At 33.7% G+C, this 20698-nt stretch overlaps 1 protein-coding gene across 1 annotated transcript in view; it reads left to right on the top strand.

Annotated features, from left to right (window-relative positions):
* Positions 1–20698, top strand: part of LOC143232044 (uncharacterized) — a 115745-nt gene that overhangs the window by 87908 nt on the left and 7139 nt on the right. The window contains exon 3 of the mRNA XM_076467055.1: positions 19178–19345. Within this exon, the coding sequence (XP_076323170.1) occupies positions 19178–19345 (168 nt within the window). The remainder of the gene's footprint in view (positions 1–19177; positions 19346–20698) is intronic.

Here is a 20698-nt window from a genome sequence, read left to right as displayed (position 1 = left end):
AGTTATAGGTTTTATGTCTGTCTGTAGCCGATGGTTTGTAAGATTGTTGATTGTTTTAGTTATAGGTTTTATGTCTGTCTGCAGCTGATGGTTTGTAATATTGTTGACTGTTTTAGTTTTTAGTTTTATATCTGTCTGCAGCCGATGGTTTGTAATATTGTTGACTGTTTTAGTTATCGGTTTTATGTCTGTCTGGAGCCGATGGTTTGTAACATTGTTGGCAGTTTTAGTTTTTAGTTTTATATCTGTCTGCAGCCGATGGTTTGTAACATTGTTGACTGTTTTAGTTATGGGTTTTATGTCTGTCTGCAGCCGATGGTTTGTGATATTGTTGACTGTTTGAGTTATTGGTTTTATATCTGTCTGCATCCGATGGTTTGTAATATTGTTGACTGTTTTAGTTATAGGTTTTATGTCTGTCTGCAGCCGATGGTTTGTAACATTGTTGACTGTTTTAGTTATAGGTTTTATATCTGTTTGCAGCCAATGGTTTGTAATATTGTTGACTGTTTTAGTTATAGGTTTTATGTCTGTCTGCAGCCGATGGTTTGTAATATTGTTGACTGTTTTAGTTATAGGTTTTATGTCTGTCTGCAGCCGATGGTTTGTAACATTGTTGACTGTTTTAGTTATAGGTTTTATATCTGTTTGCAGCCAATGGTTTGTAATATTGTTGACTGTTTTAGTTATAGGTTTTATGTTTGTCTATAGCCGATGGTTTTTAAGATTGTTGACCATTTTAGTTATAGGTTTTATGTCTGTCTGCAGCCGATGGTTTGTAATATTGTTGACTGTTTTAGTTATGGGTTTTATGTCTGTCTACAGCCAATGGTTTGTAAGATTGTTGACTGTTTTAGTTACAGGTTTTATGTCTGTCTGCAGCCGATGGTTTGTAACATTGTTGACTGTTTTTGTTATCGGTTTCATGTCTGTCTGCAGCCGATGGTTTGTAATATTGTTGACTGTTTTAGTTATAGGTTTTATATCTGTCTGCAGCCGATGGTTTGTAATATTGTTGACCATTTTAGTTACAGGTTTTATGTCTGTCTACAGCCGATGGTTTTTAAAATTGTTGACCATTTTAGTTATGGGTTTTATGTCTGTCTGCAGCCGATGGTTTGTAATATTGTTGACTGTTTTAGTTATGGGTTTTATGTCTGTCTACAGCCAATGGTTTGTCATATTGTTGACTGTTTTAGTTACAGGTTTTATGTCTGTCTGCAGCCGATGGTTTGTAACATTGTTGACCATTTTAGTTATAGGTTTTATGTCTGTCTGTAGCCGATGGTTTGTAAGATTGTTGACTGTTTTAGTTATAGGTTTTATGTCTGTCTGCAGCCGATGGTTTGTGATATTGTTGATTGTTTTAGTTACAGGTTTTATGTCTGTCTGCAACCGATGGTTTGTAACATTGTTGACTGTTTTAGTTATAGGTTTTATATCTGTCTGCAGCCGATGGTTTGTAATATTGTTGACCATTTTAGTTACAGGTTTTATGTCTGTCTACAGCCGATGGTTTTTAAGATTGTTGACCATTTTAGTTATAGGTTTTATGTCTGTCTGCAGCCGATGGTTTGTAATATCGTTGACTGTTTTAGTTATGGGTTTTATGTCTGTCTACAGCCAATGGTTTGTAAGATTGTTGACTGTTTTAGTTACAGGTTTTATGTCTGTCTGCAGCCGATGGTTTGTAACATTGTTGACTGTTTTTGTTATCGGTTTCATGTCTGTCTGCAGCCGATGGTTTGTAATATTGTTGACTGTTTTAGTTATAGGTTTTATATCTGTCTGCAGCCGATGGTTTGTAATATTGTTGACCATTTTAGTTACAGGTTTTATGTCTGTCTACAGCCGATGGTTTTTAAAATTGTTGACTGTTTTAGTTATAGGTTTTATATCTGTCTGCAGCCGATGGTTTGTAATATTGTTGACTGTTTTAGTTATAGGTTTTATGTCTGTCTGCAGCCGATGGTTTGTAATATTGTTGACTGTTTTAGTTATAGGTTTTATGTCTGTCTGCAGCCGATGGTTTGTAACATTGTTGACTGTTTTAGTTTTTAGTTTTATATCTGTCTGCAGCCGATGGTTTGTAATATTGTTGACTGTTTTAGTTATCGGTTTTATGTCTGTCTGGAGCCGATGGTTTGTAACATTGTTGACTATTTTAGTTATAGGTTTTATGTCTGTCTGCAGCCGATGGTTTGTAATATCGTTGACTGTTTTAGTTATTGGTTTTATATCTGTCTGCAGCCGATGGTTTGTAATATTGTTGACTGTTTTAGTTATGGGTTTTATGTCTGTCTACAGCCGATGGTTTGTGATATTGTTGACTGTTTTAGTTACAGGTTTTACATCTGTCTGCAGCCGATGGTTTGTAACATTGTTGACTGTTTTAGTTATTGGGTTTATATCTGTCTGCAGCCGATGGTTTGTAATATTGTTGATTGTTTTAGTTATAAGTTTTATGTCTATCTGCAGCCGATGGTTTGTAATATTGTTGACTGTTTTAGTTATAGGTTTTATGTCTGTCTACAGCCAATGATTTGTAATATTGTTGACCATTTTAATTATAGGTTTTATGTCTGTCTGCAGCCGATGGTTTGTAATATTGTTGACTGTTTTAGTTATAGGTTTTATATCTGTCTGCAGCCGATGGTTTGTAATATTGTTGACCATTTTAGTTACAGGTTTTATGTCTGTTTGTAGCCGATGGTTTGTAAGATTGTTGACTGTTTTAGTTATAGGTTTTATGTCTGTCTATAGCCGATGGTTTTTAAGATTGTTGACCATTTTAGTTATAGGTTTTATGTCTGTCTGCAGCCGATGGTTTGTAATATCGTTGACTGTTTTAGTTATGGGTTTTATGTCTGTCTACAGCCAATGGTTTGTAAGATTGTTGACTGTTTTAGTTACAGGTTTTATGTCTGTCTGCAGCCGATGGTTTGTAACATTGTTGACTGTTTTAGTTATCGGTTTCATGTCTGTCTGCAGCCGATGGTTTGTAATATTGTTGACTGTTTTAGTTATAGGTTTTATATCTGTCTGCAGCCGATGGTTTGTATATATTGTTGACCATTTTAGTTATAGGTTTTATGTCTGTCTGTAGCCGATGGTTTGTAAGATTGTTGACTGTTTTAGTTATAGGTTTTATGTCTGTCTGCAGCCGATGGTTTGTGATATTGTTGACTGTTTTAGTTACAGGTTTTATGTCTGTCTGCAGCCGATGGTTTGTAACATTGTTGACTGTTTTAGTTATTGGTTTTATATCTGTCTGCAGCCGATGGTTTGTAATATTGTTGACTGTTTTAGTTATAGGTTTTATGTCTGTCTGGAGCCGATGGTTTGTAACATTGTTGACTGTTTTAGTTATAGGTTTTATATCTGTCTGCAGCCGATGGTTTGTAATATTGTTGACCATTTTAGTTACAGGTTTTATGTCTGTCTGTAGCCGATGGTTTGTAGATTGTTGACTGTTTTAGTTATAGGTTTTATGTTTGTCTATAGCCGATGGTTTTAAGATTGTTGACCATTTTAGTTATAGGTTTTATGTCTGTCTGCAGCCGATGGTTTGTAATATCGTTGACTGTTTTAGTTATGGGTTTTATGTCTGTCTACAGCCAATGGTTTGTAAGATTGTTGACTGTTTTAGTTACAGGTTTTATGTCTGTCTGCAGCCGATGGTTTGTAACATTGTTGACTGTTTTTGTTATCGGTTTCATGTCTGTCTGCAGCCGATGGTTTGTAATATTGTTGACTGTTTTAGTTATAGGTTTTATATCTGTCTGCAGCCGATGGTTTGTAATATTGTTGACCATTTTAGTTACAGGTTTTATGTCTGTCTACAGCCGATGGTTTTTAAAATTGTTGACCATTTTAGTTATGGGTTTTATGTCTGTCTGCAGCCGATGGTTTGTAATATTGTTGACTGTTTTAGTTATGGGTTTTATGTCTGTCTACAGCCAATGGTTTGTCATATTGTTGACTGTTTTAGTTACAGGTTTTATGTCTGTCTGCAGCCGATGGTTTGTAACATTGTTGACCATTTTAGTTATAGGTTTTATGTCTGTCTGTAGCCGATGGTTTGTAAGATTGTTGACTGTTTTAGTTATAGGTTTTATGTCTGTCTGCAGCCGATGGTTTGTGATATTGTTGACTGTTTTAGTTACAGGTTTTATGTCTGTCTGCAGCCGATGGTTTGTAACATTGTTGACTGTTTTAGTTATAGGTTTTATATCTGTCTGCAGCCGATGGTTTGTAATATTGTTGACCATTTTAGTTACAGGTTTTATGTCTGTCTACAGCCGATGGTTTTTAAGATTGTTGACCATTTTAGTTATAGGTTTTATGTCTGTCTGCAGCCGATGGTTTGTAATATCGTTGACTGTTTTAGTTATGGGTTTTATGTCTGTCTACAGCCAATGGTTTGTAAGATTGTTGACTGTTTTAGTTACAGGTTTTATGTCTGTCTGCAGCCGATGGTTTGTAACATTGTTGACTGTTTTAGTTATCGGTTTTATGTCTGTCTGCAGCCGATGGTTTGTAATATTGTTGACTGTTTTAGTTATAGGTTTTATATCTGTCTGCAGCCGATGGTTTGTAATATTGTTGACCATTTTAGTTACAGGTTTTATGTCTGTCTACAGCCGATGGTTTTTAAAATTGTTGACTGTTTTAGTTATAGATTTTATATCTGTCTGCAGCCGATGGTTTGTAATATTGTTGACTGTTTTAGTTACAGGTTTTATGTCTGTCTGCAGCCGATGGTTTGTAACATTGTTGACTGTTTTAGTTATTGGTTTTATATCTGTCTGCATCCGATGGTTTGTAATATTGTTGACTGTTTTAGTTATAGGTTTTATGTCTGTCTGCAGCCGATGGTTTGTAATATTGTTGACTGTTTTAGTTATAGGTTTTATGTCTGTCTGCAGCCGATGGTTTGTAATATTGTTGACCATTTTAGTTACAGGTTTTATGTCTGTCTACAGCCGATGGTTTTTAAAATTGTTGACTGTTTTAGTTATAGGTTTTATATCTGTCTGCAGCCGATGGTTTGTAATATTGTTGACTGTTTTAGTTATAGGTTTTATGTCTGTCTGCAGCCGATGGTTTGTAATATTGTTGACTGTTTTAGTTATAGGTTTTATGTCTGTCTGCAGCCGATGGTTTGTAATATCGTTGACTGTTTTAGTTATTGGTTTTATATCTGTCTGCAGCCGATGGTTTGTAATATTGTTGACTGTTTTAGTTATGGGTTTTATGTCTGTCTACAGCCAATGGTTTGTGATATTGTTGACTGTTTTAGTTACAGGTTTTATGTCTGTCTGCAGCCGATGGTTTGTAACATTGTTGACTGTTTTAGTTATTGGTTTTATATCTGTCTGCATCCGATGGTTTGTAATATTGTTGACTGTTTTAGTTATAGGTTTTATGTCTGTCTGCAGCCGATGGTTTGTAATATTGTTGACTGTTTTAGTTATAGGTTTTATGTCTGTCTACAGCCAATGGTTTGTAATATTGTTGACCATTTTAGTTATAGGTTTTATGTCTGTCTGTAGCCGATGGTTTGTAAGATTGTTGATTGTTTTAGTTATAGGTTTTATGTTTGTCTGCAGCTGATGGTTTGTAATATTGTTGACTGTTTTAGTTTTTAGTTTTATATCTGTCTGCAGCCGATGGTTTGTAATATTGTTGACTGTTTTAGTTATCGGTTTTATGTCTGTCTGGAGCCGATGGTTTGTAACATTGTTGGCAGTTTTAGTTTTTAGTTTTATATCTGTCTGCAGCCGATGGTTTGTAACATTGTTGACTGTTTTAGTTATAGGTTTTATGTCTGTCTGCTGGCGATGGTTTGTAATATTCTTAGTTTTAGCGTGCAGATATTATTGTTGCATTTGTTTGAAGTTGTAACGGTACAATATTTATTGTTAACTTTTCTGTAGTGATGTTCTTGCTAATGTGACCTCTTTGATTTGTACTGTTCTTGTTTTACTTCTTGCTTCTGAAGGAATCAATGTTTTCGAACCATATTTCCTAAAATATTCGTTTCGAAGTTTTGGTCTTGTAGAAGCGTTACCTTATACCCTACTTACAGAAATACGTATGTTAAAACACACAACGAACCGTGCAGTCTTAACATGCTGAATCAGTTCAGTTCTTTGGTTTGTGAAAGGATTGATCGTGTGTAAGCATTGCGATAACTAACAGACTTCTAAAATTGATTGTTACAAGTATGTTCAGTGCTTGCTTGCTATATTAGAATGTTCTTTTTTTTGGCTTATATAAAACAAGGCACATCAACGGCGTATCTCAGATGATTATTGAATGTTCATCACTCATGAATGACTTCTGAACATTATATGTAAGGAGTGTAAATTAACATCACAGGAATATACAGAAAATTAACAGGAATATAATAATTGTAAAACAAAACTTGCACCAATATTGTGCTAATTAGCGAATGATTTTAGAGTTATTATAGTATAGTTTGGTAGACTAATTATTATAGTTCTAAATATCGGCTCAGTAAAGTGGATACTTGAACTGGAGTTGGATAAAATTTAGAAATTAAACGAGAGCTAATTAAATTATTTATGGGAATCAAATCTGGATAAACTAAAGATAAATGTAGAACTGGTTAGGTTAGAGATGAAACTTGTGGAAGGTAAAATCAACACTATATTTGAGAAGAAGTAAAACTATTAAATTAACAATTAAAGTACGAAAAGTGCTGAGACAGAAAGGTAGAACGGCTGGATAAAGTACAGATAAAATGGATATTATTATTTTTCCTGAGATAAATCTAATTAGAGTATAGAACTTTTATTAACTTGAATAATTTATATAAATAGTTATTTCAGTTTTGAAGTTTATTGTGTTTATCTTTTGCATATTTACATGTTTAGATAAAAATGAATTTAACAGATTAACGGCCAACAAACCATTTTCAGGTTATTGTTGTGGTAACTCCGTAAAGTCAGCCTAAATATATAAAATAAAATACGATTTTAAATTTAGCTTTAAGTTTTCGTAGATATGTTTTTAAGTACTTAAGAGAAACATTCATTATGTAGTATAGAAAAGATTAGTTTGTACTTTGTTTCAGAATGTTCCCATGAATCTGGCTACACAAGGGCTATCAATGTGTGCAAAGCAATCTCTAATTTGAACCGACAGGTTAAAGTGAAGGCAGCTAAGCTAGTCAATACACTGTTGTGATACAATCTGATCGAGTAATGGGAATGAACTTGTTACACTTATATAGCGCATCAACGGCCTCAAGCGCTTTGTTTTTGCGAAAACAAACAAACTATGAAGCCTCAGATTCACTTACCGGGCACGCTATTCTCTAAGCCACGCCCAACCTTAGTCGTAATTGGATTAGAATGAAAAGAAGTATGAAGGTTCATGAAACGTGACAAACGTAAGGTAATAAGGTGGTGTTGTTATGATACAAAACTTCGATAATAATGCACGTTAATAAATACACGAATCACTATATTCAAATAACAATTCGCGGTTTCGAATCCCCGTCGCACCAAACATGCTCGCCCTTTCAGGTGTGAGGACGTTATAATGTCACGATCAATCCCACTGCTCGTTGGTAAAAGAGTAGCCCAAGAGTTGGCGGTGGGTGGTGATGACTAGCTGTCTTCCCTCTAGTCTTACACTGCTAAATTGAGGACGGCTAGCGCAGATAGCCCTCGTGTAGTTCGCTCGAAATTCAGAAACAAACAAATAACAATAAAGCTGGATACGAATGTAGTGCTAAATTAAAATCACCTATAAAATGAAATTAAAATTAATTTGAAATTTAAAAGAATAATTTAACCGCACTGCTTTGTTCTTCTGCTCAACATTAGGTAATGAAGTTCTTGAAGTTCAATGATTTGATCAGCTCCAGATTTTAGAGTTTTTGCTTTATTGACGGCAAAATACTAGATCTATGGTTAATAGTTAAAAATATAGAAATATATCGAACATCAGAAACACCGAAAACCTCACATTAACGTTCACAACGTTCCTGTTACCCGCTGATACACGGGTAAATTTTCGGATTTCCAACGCTAAATTCAGGGTTCGATTCCCCAGGTGGATTCAGCAGATAGCCCAATATGGCTTTGCTATAAGAAAACACACACAAACACAACGTTCCTACTTTAGGCCTACAATAAGCTGGTTGGCTGTACGATCCACGATACTTTCTGCTGGTGAGGTGGTACAGTGTTAATATTTAACTACAAATCATAACCCATTAATTCTGGTTAAGGCTTTATTCGATTAAGATTGACTACCAGGGCACAACGTCAATATCAAATATTTATAAAGCCAAAAACCGGGTTTCGATACCCGTGGTACGCACAGCGCAGATAGCTTATTGCGTAGCTTTGCGCTTAACAAACAAATAAAATCTATTACAATTTGTATTTTCCTTTAACTTATGCTTTGATTCACTTAGTGCATAAATAAACATTTAGAATTCAACTTTCAATAATATAGTAAGTTTATAAAATATTTTCATTTGTTTGAAAATAACATATTCTTCTGTCTACTGTACATTTGAGATTAGATGAATATCAAAAAATTCCACATTTGTAGACAGCCCCTTAATCTTTACTGCTTGAAGAAAAAAAAAAGGTAAACCTACCGGTTCTGGTATTTTAACTGATGCGCAATTACTTTGAAGAACGTATGAAGAGTTCATAAGAGTATAGTCGGGAAAACTCACAGATCATATTAAAGGAAACATGTGGGCACTGCGTTGTAAACAGTTGCCTACGTCACCAACAACCACATATTATACAAGGAGCTAGTTGGTTTAAACTTTAGAATGAAATAAATAAAGATATGGTTTTCATATGTCATATTACAAATACGTATATATATGTGTGTATGCTGATAAAAATGTGTACACTTCTGGTAATGGTATCTTTTGACAACGTTGAACAAGTTTTACATCAGTACATAAATAAGTAACGAACGTTTGGTTGAGTACTATAGCAGTTATCAAAATGTACGCTAGTCCGTTCACAATGTCGACAGTGGGGAGGTGGCTATTACGGTGTTGATCAAACTCGTGGGTAAGTGAACTGGTTCTTGCTCTCCAGACGGGTTTTTGTTCTCAGTGTACAGTGTGCCCTAGTTTATGGCTTAGTAGTGTCGCTGGTGGAGAGGGACCACCTGGAAAATTCCGTTAATGTTAAGTTTTGCAGCTGCTAGATTTGACGTTTACGGTTTCAGTGACGCAAATGGACAGAACTTTGTACAACGATTCGATTATTTAATATTTTGGTCAAAACTTTACTATAAGAACTATTAGGTTGAGGAATAATTCGTGAGCGTTTTAAATAATTTCATTCAAGCATTACATGCAAGACTATACAATACTTCAATGCATGAACACATTACACCCAAAACATTTATTATGATACTTTATTTCATGTAATACCTAGGTATATAGTATGCATTGTTTTAAACGAAATTGCAAGAAATTAAATGCGAAAAGCAGATGGTGTCGAAAATGCTCGATTTTGTCCACTTGACATTCCATTTAATGAGCTGAAAATTAAAGCAAAAATTAAAGACATATGAAAATCAAACACACCATCTATTAGAGCAAAAAAATTATCTACCAAATGACATGAAATATTTTGCGAAAGCGTTTCATTTATGAATATATTTTTTTAACTTGAAAAAACGCTCACGAATTATTCCTCAACCCAATATTTAGTTGTGGATTATTCGGTGTAATAAATACAATTATACTATTTAAGAACGCTCACGGGTAACAATAGTTAGAAATTGATATTATAAAGCTTTACTAGAAAGCTACATACAGATACAAACTAGATACAATTGTTTTAAGTTTGAATCTAATGTTATAGGTCGTTATTAGAGTTTACTTAACGTAATGAAGCGCTGTTAGTGACTCATCTCATCAGAGTACACTTAAAGTAATAAGGCGTTAATGACAGATCTGCCGTATTGGTTTCATCTAATGTAATAAGGCGTTGTTACAGATCTGTCTTCTCGGTTTCACCTAATGTAATAAGGCGTTGTTACAGAGCTGCCTTATCGGTTTCATCTAACGTAATAAGGCTTTGTTACTGAGCTGTCTCATCAGTTTCACATAATGTAATAAGGCGTTTTCTCAGAGCTGTCTCATCGGTTTCACCGAACGTAATAAGGCGTTGTTGCAGAGTTGACTTATCAGTTTCTAATTACTGTTTAACAACACTGTTATAGTTTTATTTTTTCTTCAAGTAAATCAACTTTTGAATTTAATACAAGCATATTTTTAACTGTGGTTTTTACAGAAGTAGTTGTATATATTTGTTTATTTTCTCAGTTTAAAAAACGCATTCATCCATGTTACTTGAAAAAAAACTAAAAATTCAACTTAGCAATTTAACCGCAGATGAATCGAAATGTAAAACTAGTTAATAATAATAATAAAAAAACATAAAAGAAAACAACAGTAATAGTAATTTCAATATGAGCTGATATTTTCTTGGACATTTTGGTACGTTGTCACATTGTTTATCATGTTCAGACAGGGGCATAGCCGCTGCTACAGAGTAGAGAGTATCCCCCCCCTAAAATGAGGTCCTTTTACCGTACACAAAAATTAAGTGATTTATATGAAAGTCCACTGTTTATTTTTTTAAAAAACCAGAATATAGAGCACCTTCTATTCATTTTTGTGGTTGTTCGATCTCCCTTCCTCGATACGTCACTGTATAATGCTCGAAATATGACTACTGGTCCATCACATACGCCCTGAAATGTATTTTGACTGTCTCACATAACTAGGGCTTATTTGTACAAATTTTGGAGGAGGTTTCTTTATTTTCCAGTTTTACGTGTTTAAATATCAAATGTATTGATTGAACCCACTTCCATTGGTAATTGACTACTCTTTGCTTAAATACTTGACAATAAACAAGGCACACATTCAGACGCATAAGTTAATAAAAAACCATGACAGTACTTGTATCTTTGACCATTTGCTCTTTCCTCAACTTAGACAACGTAGTGATACTAATGTGTCATTCAGTGTCAACCGTAAGTTTCCTAAAAATGTTTGAACACAAGAAATCGTTGTTTGTTTTGCGATGCATTTGATTTAACCACTCATAAAAGACATTTTTCCTAAAGTACATTTCATCTGGTGAGAGACTTTGCGTCCTATTTTCACTTGGGATTTGTTGGTAAAGTTAGGAGCATTTCACACTGATATTTAATGTCTTCAATAGAACATAATATACACGGTCTCTTTAACAAAGAAAGATCGCAGCAGTAAGTAAATAGGGTACGAGTTGAATTTATAATTTGTTTGAATAAGTCAAAACATTGTGTAATGTAAATAGTCTTACGAACGTCATTCGTAACATTTGGCATTAATAATTACTGTTGTTGTAGGCCTCTCAAAGAAACCCACAGTTGTGAAGCATTTCTGTAATTACTAGTGAAAAATGAAATGTAATTTTTGTGTTCCACTGAATACGAAACGGTTTTTATATTAAACCTTCAACTTTCTGGAACTGTTATGTCGAAATATAATCTAGACATTTTCTTAAATACGAACCTGATAAGGTGTTTATTGACTTGTATTTAAATGTGGAACTGGTAAGCTATTTATTATCTTTTTCTTCTATTTAACTATTAACCTTGTTGGATATTTATTTCCTAGTTTTCTCCTATTTAACTATTAACCTTGTAAGATATTTATTTCCTAGTTTTCTTCTATTTAACTATTAACCTTGTAAGATATTTATATCCTAGTTTTCTTCTATTTAACTATTAACCTAGTAAGATATTTATGTCCTAATTTTCTTCTATTTGAATATTTAAGCTGGTAAGGTATTTATTGTATTGTTTCTGTGTTTAAATACGAAGATAGTGAGATATTTAATTCATTGTTTTCTTGTTTTCAAATATGAAGCTAGTTAGGTATTTATTGTCATGTTTTCTTGTTGTATATTGATTCTGAATGACATTTATCTAATTGTGATTTTTTATTTATTTTTTCACAATAATTTCTTTATATCATATTACCCTTTGATCTTTGATTCTGGGTTTTAGGGATATCACATTTTCTGAGCCTTTCTTTGGTTCTTTTTTTTTTTTCTGTTGAGGTGGAGATCAAATTTCTTGCACCTTTCTGTTTCTATGGATTTTGTTGAGAGGACATCGTATTTCTTGAGCCTTTCTTTGGTTCTGGCTTTTTTTTAGGGGTACACCAAACTTTCTGCGCCTTTTTATGAATTCTGTTGAGAGGACATCGTATTTCTTGCACCTTTCTGTTTCTATAGATTTTGTTGAGAGGACATCGTATTTTTTGCACCTTTCTGTTTCTATGGATTTTGTTGAGAGGACATCGTATTTCTTGAGCCTTTCTTTGATTCTGGCTTTTGTTGAAAGAGTATCACGTAATTTCAGGTGTTGTTATGAGCGTGATCGTGCAGAAACGGCGTTTCTGTCGTATTATCTAACAAGATTTTATGTAGGTCAACTTATACTTCACATAACAGTATTTGTGTACTACATGTATTTTAAACGACAAAAAGAACGTATGTATAAAAATAAACAGTCTCTTTGTGAGAAAAAGCGACTGAATATTAGACGATCCATTCTACTGGAGTAGGAAGCGATAAATATAACCATGAAATTAACAGAGGCGTCATGTAATAACGAAGAAGGGTTATACTTTCAGTATTATTGTGTCCTATATTTTGTTTTATTTAATATGGTATAGAATGATGAAGTGTGTTTCGAGTTTCCTAGTTCTCCAGTTAACTGAGTGTTTATCTTAAACCTGCAATAATATAATTTTTTTGATAGTTGAAGCCACACGAAGTTTCATCGAGTGACAACCTCACTCACCGATGTAGTTCTGGACTGACGACAGCTGATAGTTCTCAGCTGAATTGGCACAAGGTGTTTTTTTTTTACACAATGTACAATAATCTGAATGTTTTCATTATTAGTCTACCTCGCATTTAATTTGCTTTTTAGTTTTGTTGTGATATATGTATTTTTTTTACTTTGTAGTTGTGTAGATTTTTCTTTTTTCTTTTGAAATATAGGCTGTAGACTGTCTCGTGAAACATAGAAGCACATCAGATAAAAGATAGTCCTCGTGTAACTTTGCGCGAAATTCAAAAACCAACGTTATCATGTTGTAAAATAACGAGCACTCTGAATAACTGTAAACCTCCGTACCAAACAGCGAGATTCAAGACAGCTATTTGCAGATTAATCTGGTTGAATAGCACATTTAATCTATTTATCGAAGTGTTTCCAAGCGAAACTGAACTTGTCGTCAGAAATTTATCAAAATGGGTTAATTTAGTACTTGTGGCGTCATCTAACGGTTTCTTTAAATTAATATTAACGAAAATAATGTAACATTGTATCAGCTACATTATTTTTCACCTGTTATATAATAGTTGTTTTTGCATCGTACACAGTATTTATGTAGATTTACAGTGTTTAGTAATTTATTACGAATAGCGTAATATCACGGCGGCTTAATTCAAAACAACATGCGACTTGTTTTAGATAAAATATAAAATGACGTGTGTGTTTTAGTTGGAGATATACTTGCGCGTACGAAACTACGAATAAATCCATAATTATGCATAACGCTTCTTTTATCACTGCTCATCGTGTAAAACTGAGAAAACTTATTCAAATCTAATTACTTAAGAGTTTATTTTGTTGGGTTTCTCATAAAGCTGTACGAGTGCTATCTGCCTTAGCTGTCCCCAATTTTGAAGTGAAAGTCTAGAGAGAAGGCAGCTGGTGAATTTCACCCTCTAATAGCGAATTTCATCGTCACTTTTATAACGCACATACTTTTATTTTATTTCTGTATTGTGATATGAACTAAAGAACTATATACAGCTCCACAGTCTGGAATGGGCCACACCCGCCCAATGAATTATCACTTTAATGATATTGTACTGTATACTGGTTATACGGCTTTTAGTAAAAATAACAAGTATTATATTAGGTTTTATGATACACAATACTGAGATTCTAATGAAGACAGATGGGACGTTTGTTTTCTAAGTACAAAACTAGACAGTGAGTTGTCTATGTGTGTGCCAACCGCGGGTATCAAAACCCGAGTTTTATTGTTGTAAGCCTTTAGATCTAGCGCTGAGCTACTGAGGAGCATACTCAGATGTACAGCTAAGTGTTTTTACTATAAGTGTTATAATTAGGGCTGTTGATCTTCTAATTTTATTTTTAGCTGTTTTTGATTATTATTTGGATGGCTTGAAATCGTTTTCGGGCTCTCACGTTTAGTTTACTGGGTGTGAATCATTTTCATCTTTATCCGAAAATTATTCTCGGAACAAAGCTTAATTTGTGTTGCATGTCTTATTACTTATTATGTGTCTAATACTTGCAATCGCTCAATAGTTGGGATAGTTTTAAAATTTTCTGAGTGAATCATTGATGGATACAAGTCAGGAAGGAGGGACGTTCGATAATTTTACTGGGAAAAGGATGAAGTCATCAAGTGTCGAGCAACATTTCAACTTTTTCCGGTGTTATACACCGATATAATATTTTGTGTGTGTCGTGGTATTTTATCGGTTAAAGTCCAAAATCAAAAACCCTATTTATAGCCATGTATCTGTAACTAATACAGTGCTGTGTAATACATAAATAGCTTTAGAAGTAGTACGCATGCACCTTGGTGCAGAGCCTTGGTAAAACTACACTTTGTAAGCTTAGAACGTATGCGGCTTTAGTTAATATTATGTTTTTTCGAATATGTAGCTTGTTTAGTGCTACACTCTTAGGTTATTCAGCTTTAGCTAATGTTACACTATATCAGGATACGTAGCTTAAGTTTATGTTAGAGTTTATCATATACTACAGTTACTGTGAAGGCTCAAGTTATTGAAGTTGCAGTTTCGTTTACTTTACTGATTTAATTTTTTTCTCCTCTTATAGTTTCCACAAAACAGTTTACGTCCGACCTTGAAAATGTTTGTTCCGTAGTTTCGTTTTATTACGTCTCTTACATAAACACAGACTTCCTGTAATTCGTGGTAACTTTGCCCACTGTACGGCGAAATTAGTTGGAATAGTAAGGATGGCTGTTTAGAAGTCTCATCCCAGATTTACTAGTGTTACTAGGATTGTCAGTAACTGAGAATATTGTTGTTAAACATTCATGTTTTTTTTTTGTTTATTTGCATGCTTCTTGGAACATTGATAATATCAGAACAAAAAATATTTAAAACATTGATAAACTATAAAATTACACATAAAAATTACAGTATTTTCACATATATTTTTAGAAACGGATAACTTTAGTTAAAATCTGAACATTTTGAGTGTTTGATGTATATATATATATACAGACAAAAAAAACATTTGAAAAGCACATAAATAAAAATTGATTTGTTATTTTATTATCAGAAAATATTGAAAAAAACGCTCTTCCTTTTTATTTTAATGCAGAATTAATTTGTTATTTTAAATTAAATATATTACAATTAAATTTATTGTGGTGAGGGTTTATAATGCTAAAATTCGAACATCAATCCCCGTGGTTGGCATAAAACGAATTTTGCTTATTTTGCTATCTAGTGATGTATTGAAATATTATTTACCAATATTTGCTTAAAATAATTCACAATTGTTATTATTATCACAAACCTTGCGCCTGAAAAGGAAATGGTAATGGTGGTAAATGGGTTGGTTGTTTCAGACATTTAAGCTAACCGTCACCAGTTTTTAACTGATGGATTATAGACAGCTAATGAACAACACCATCCGCTAACTCTTGAGCTATCCAAGTCAAATAATGGGAATTAACTATCATTCTTATAACGCACTCGTTCTCCAAAGTGTAGAGTGTGAATTTGCGGTAATGGGACGCGAGCAGGGAATCCTCGGGTTCACAGTTCATAGACTTTATGACTAGCCCAAATTTACTTCTATCGTACTCGATCTTTGATAATTGCTACTTAAGAGTACGTGTTGTTGTTTTTCAACCATCTGAACCTAATAACGGAAACTGGTTGTAGGAACTGGAGGTGTAGAAATTTCTGCCATTAACGATTTACTTTTATACAACAATTTGTATAGAATCAGTTAATTACAGCATGCGCATATAGTATAATTATTGAAGAAAAAATACATGTACAGAGGAAATGTAGCTTGCTATATAATTAATCATATATATATATGTATGTATGTATGTATGGTTCAGAGAATTTTACTATCTTTCAATAGAAAATTCATTTAATTAATTCACTATGAGTAATTAATATTATAACTCTGTGAATATTTTTAGTGGCAGCTGAAAAGGAAATAATTTCTATAGAAAGTAATCAATAAATCAATTAGAAAAACATCAAACCCGTATATAGACACATACATATATGTATTGTTTAGAGAACTGTACTGTTTTCCAATAGAAACTTTACTATAAAGTAAATTTACTTAACTTCAGTTAGGATACCTGTGTAGTGTTTTTTTCAAACACCTACATTTTTCAGCTACTGTTTTTTGTTTTGTTTTTCCTGTGGTGGTGGTGCTGCTGATGGGAAGCAGCGTCTAGAAGAGTATTTATTTGTTCGTTTGTGATAATGGTAGCAATTTTAAAACAACTTCTTAAAATAAAGTTTGTTTAGGAGCAACTAGAATTACATGTTCTGGGGAACCTATTTCAGTGCTATGTTATACAGCGACGATTATAATTATTAATATTAAAACTAGTTAGCTCTAAAGAATTCCTCCACCCCCCACCCCCGCTGAGACGGCAGTAAGACTTCGGATTTATAACCCTAAAATCAGGGGTTCGATTCCCCTCAGTACATACAGCAGATAGTTCGATGTGGCTTTTGCTATAAGAAAAACGCACACCTAGAAGAACTGTTCCAACGCTATGTTACATTTCAATTTAAAATTATTAATCTTAAAAATTACTTTACGTGGTCACCAGTGACAAGTTTATGGACTTTACAACGGTAAAAAGCGGATTTCGATACTTTTCGATAAGCAAAATTTTTCGCTTAACTATTATAAAAACAAACAAATAAGCTATTAATTCTGTTTCAACGATGTTATACGGCATATCTAAAACTAACGTTTTTATTTTTGTTCTGTCTCTCAACAATACGAGATTGTTGAATTGAATAAAATGCTTATCAGTTGGGACACATTGCAAGGATTTAGGAACAAAGTTTAGAAAACATAATACGTGAAGTATCTTCTTTTAGGCACGTGATTGGCATGTTAATTGAGAAAGACCGTCAGTATTTAATACTATTTGTAACAGTTTTCGAAACTTTGCACAAAGCTTAAGCTTTCCATATCAAAACTTATGAATCTCAATATGCCTCAGATGAAATTTGTATATTAAAATTATGAAGGGTTCTTGCGATATTAATATTTTTGATAGGAAAAGATAATTTTATTTTCCAATTTATGAGATATTTTTATAATAATGTTCTTTAACTCTAGGCAAAAAAAAAATGTTATTTCGCAATTTCTATAGTTTTGTAGAACGAACATTAACGATAATTATTTTATGTCCAATATTAAACTTTTTCTGGTAAACTAATTTTGGGATGGTTTTGTTGCTTGACCTTAAACATTTTCAATTCATTTTTCATTCGTAAAGTTAAGTATATATTAATTAAATTTGAGCTGGAACTTTCATAAGTTTCATAAATTGAATCCATTTGTAACACCGTTTTAACTTAATTATAATTTTTCTTTATTATGTTGATGTTTAAACCAATTAAAACTTTAGATCGATTTAATAGGTTTATACGCGCATGCGTATCTTACACTTACTAGGAAGCCCCACCCCCACCCCCCCTCCCTTCCCAAGTGGTACAGCGGTATGTCTGCGGACTTGTAGTGCTACAAACCGGCTTTTAATACTCATGGAGGGCAGAGCACAGATAGCCTTTGTGCTTAAATACAAAACAACAAACAACAAAAACTTACTTGGAAGTAGTTCATCTAAGCTGTTTTACGTAATCGAATTAAGTTACACACTCGTGTAACTTAACAAAGGATATAGTTAAACTGAACTGTGTTACTACACTGTAGCCTATTAGAGGTGGGATTGAGTCATATTTCTGAACTTGGATGAAAATGCTAATCTTGAGTAATAGACGAGGAAGAGTGCAGCTCGTCAACATCACTCACCGCCAACTCTTCAGCTACTCTTTTATCAACAAATAGTGAGATTGCCCACAATGTTATAATATCCCCAAGGCAAAAGGTTGAGCATGCTTTATTGTGGGATTCGACCCGAATGTTGTAATTCGAATGCCCTAAACAACATGCATGCTTTCCTTTTGGGAAGAATATTTGATCTTAATCAACATTAACTTATCGCATCAATTGTTACAGATTAGTCATGAATTTCCACACAAAATTTGTTAGTACCCTTTTGAAAATAACAAAACTGGTCCACGTGTTGTTTAGAAGTGAGCTAACCCGGTTATACAAAACATTTCTTACATAAGAATAAAAGATTATTTTTCTTACAAATGTTCGTCCAGAAGAAGCAGACGTATTTCAAAATATAACGAAGCATCGTATTCGCTAAAGGTGCTTCTGTCTCACCATCTCTATTAACACGTTATGAGTTTCAACATCGTGACTACGTGGAACAATATGGCTATCTAACACTGTGACAATAATTACTTGTTTCTATCTAACACTGTGACAATATTACTTGTTTCTAAAGGTGCTTCTGTCTCACCATCTGTGTTAACGCATTATGAGTTTCAATATCTGATGGTGTGCAACAATATGACCATCTAACACTGTGACAATATTACTTGTTTCTAAAGGTGCTTCTGTCTCATCATCTCTGTTAACACATTAGGAGTTTCAACATCTAACCGTGTGCAACAATACGACCATCTAACACTGTATCAATGTTACTTGTTTCTGAACTTGTAGTTTTTTTTAAATTTCTAACGCTACGTGTCCACCAATAAATATTTTTTATGTATATAATTTAAAAGTGTTACTGTTGTTGATAATTTAACGATAACAGAAGCGAATGAGCGAAAGCCAGGCTTACTATGGTAATATATTATTAAGTTTACTATGGTAATATATTATTAAATACAAGTAGTGGTTTTTAAAAAAATCTCATTCTACTTGTTAACTATATCACCAGGTGTCGGAATTGTGCTCATCACTGTTAGCGGAATCGCATGGAAACTGACGTCCCATGATGCTCCTTCTTGCAGAGCAATGTTAGGCTTACAGTCAGACAACCCAGAACCCAATAGAAGGTTTGTGCCTCGAGTGCCCCCTTACGGGCGTCCACACCATCCGTATGGAGGTAAGTGGTAATAATATTTTATTCTCCTATAAGTTATCTAACTTATTTATATATTACATAATTTAAGTTACTTCTGTTACATTATAACTTGATTCAACATTTATTGTTTCCGGTAAAGCAAACATAAAGCTATTGTTGTATTTAATAGCTTGTTTTCATTGACATAAAGTTTATCAAAGGTATAGTTTGTGTTATCACATGTAATTTTTCATGTCTTCAGGGCCCGGCATGGCCAGGTGAGTTAAGACGTGTGACTCGTAATCTGAGGGTCGTGAGTTGGCATCCCCGTCGCACCAAACATGCTCGCCTTTTCAGCCGTGTGTGGCGTTATAATGTGACTGTCAATCCCACTTTTCTTTGGTAAAAGAGTAGCCCAAGAGTTGGCGGTGGTTGGTCATGACTATCTGCTTTTTCTCTTGTCTTACACTGCTAAATTAGGGACGGCTATCGCAGATAGCCCTCGAGTAGCTTGGCGCGGAATTCAAAAAACAAACAAACATGTCTTCAGAAGTTGTCGTAGAGAAATTGAATCTGATTTCTTTGAGGCATTTAATTGTTATCCAAATGTTAAATTTTGGAAGATTTTATTATTTAAGTTCCAATGATTTTCATGAGCAAAAAACCTTAAATTTCACAGAATAAACACCTTTCCATTTTTGTTCAACTTATACCACTCACGTAATGGAGGTATAATCCTAGATCATCTCTAATCAGAAGAGTTCTTGCAGGATCTCTGTAGTTCCGTTGAACTCTAACTTGGGGTTATACGTCAATTCTTCTACTTTTATAAAATATCTTATCGTGTGCGACCAGTGTTTTTATTGTCGTCTTGTTTGTTCAATCTCGACGGAAGATGATGCAATGGTCACTGTTGTATCAGAGAAACGACAGGTAAAGTTAGAGGGTGGAGCAGTTATGTCGTGTTTCTTTTTACAGGACTGAACTGTAGGCCAAATCCGTGGTATTATCACACCTGTTCCAAATGTTTATAAACCGATCTAAATAATTTTACATAACACTTAAAAACAGCCATTTCATATTAATTTTAGATGAAGATAAATTAACATTCCAAAATTGTAAGATTCGTGTACTTCTCCTTTTGTTGAATAGACAAAACAGAGAAGCTTCGACACGAAACGAAATGACGTTTGTGTGTGTTAATCTGAAGTTGGGTTTGACAACAGTTGCATTTACATTAACATTTTTATGGAAAGTTGTTGGATAATTTAGCTTTCACAATGCCAAACAAAGTAGCGTTTGGTTTGTTTCGAATTTCGCGCAAAGATACTCGAGGGCTATCTGCGCTACAAAGTAGGGATTGAAAATCCTTTTAAAATCTATCCATCTACGTAT

The sequence above is a fragment of the Tachypleus tridentatus genome, chromosome 11 (assembly GCF_004210375.1).
Source record: "Tachypleus tridentatus isolate NWPU-2018 chromosome 11, ASM421037v1, whole genome shotgun sequence".
In the NCBI taxonomy this organism is placed as follows: Eukaryota; Metazoa; Arthropoda; class Merostomata; order Xiphosura; family Limulidae; genus Tachypleus; species Tachypleus tridentatus.
The sequence above is the reverse complement of the archived record's forward strand: the minus strand, read 5'-3'. Positions and strand labels throughout refer to the sequence as shown.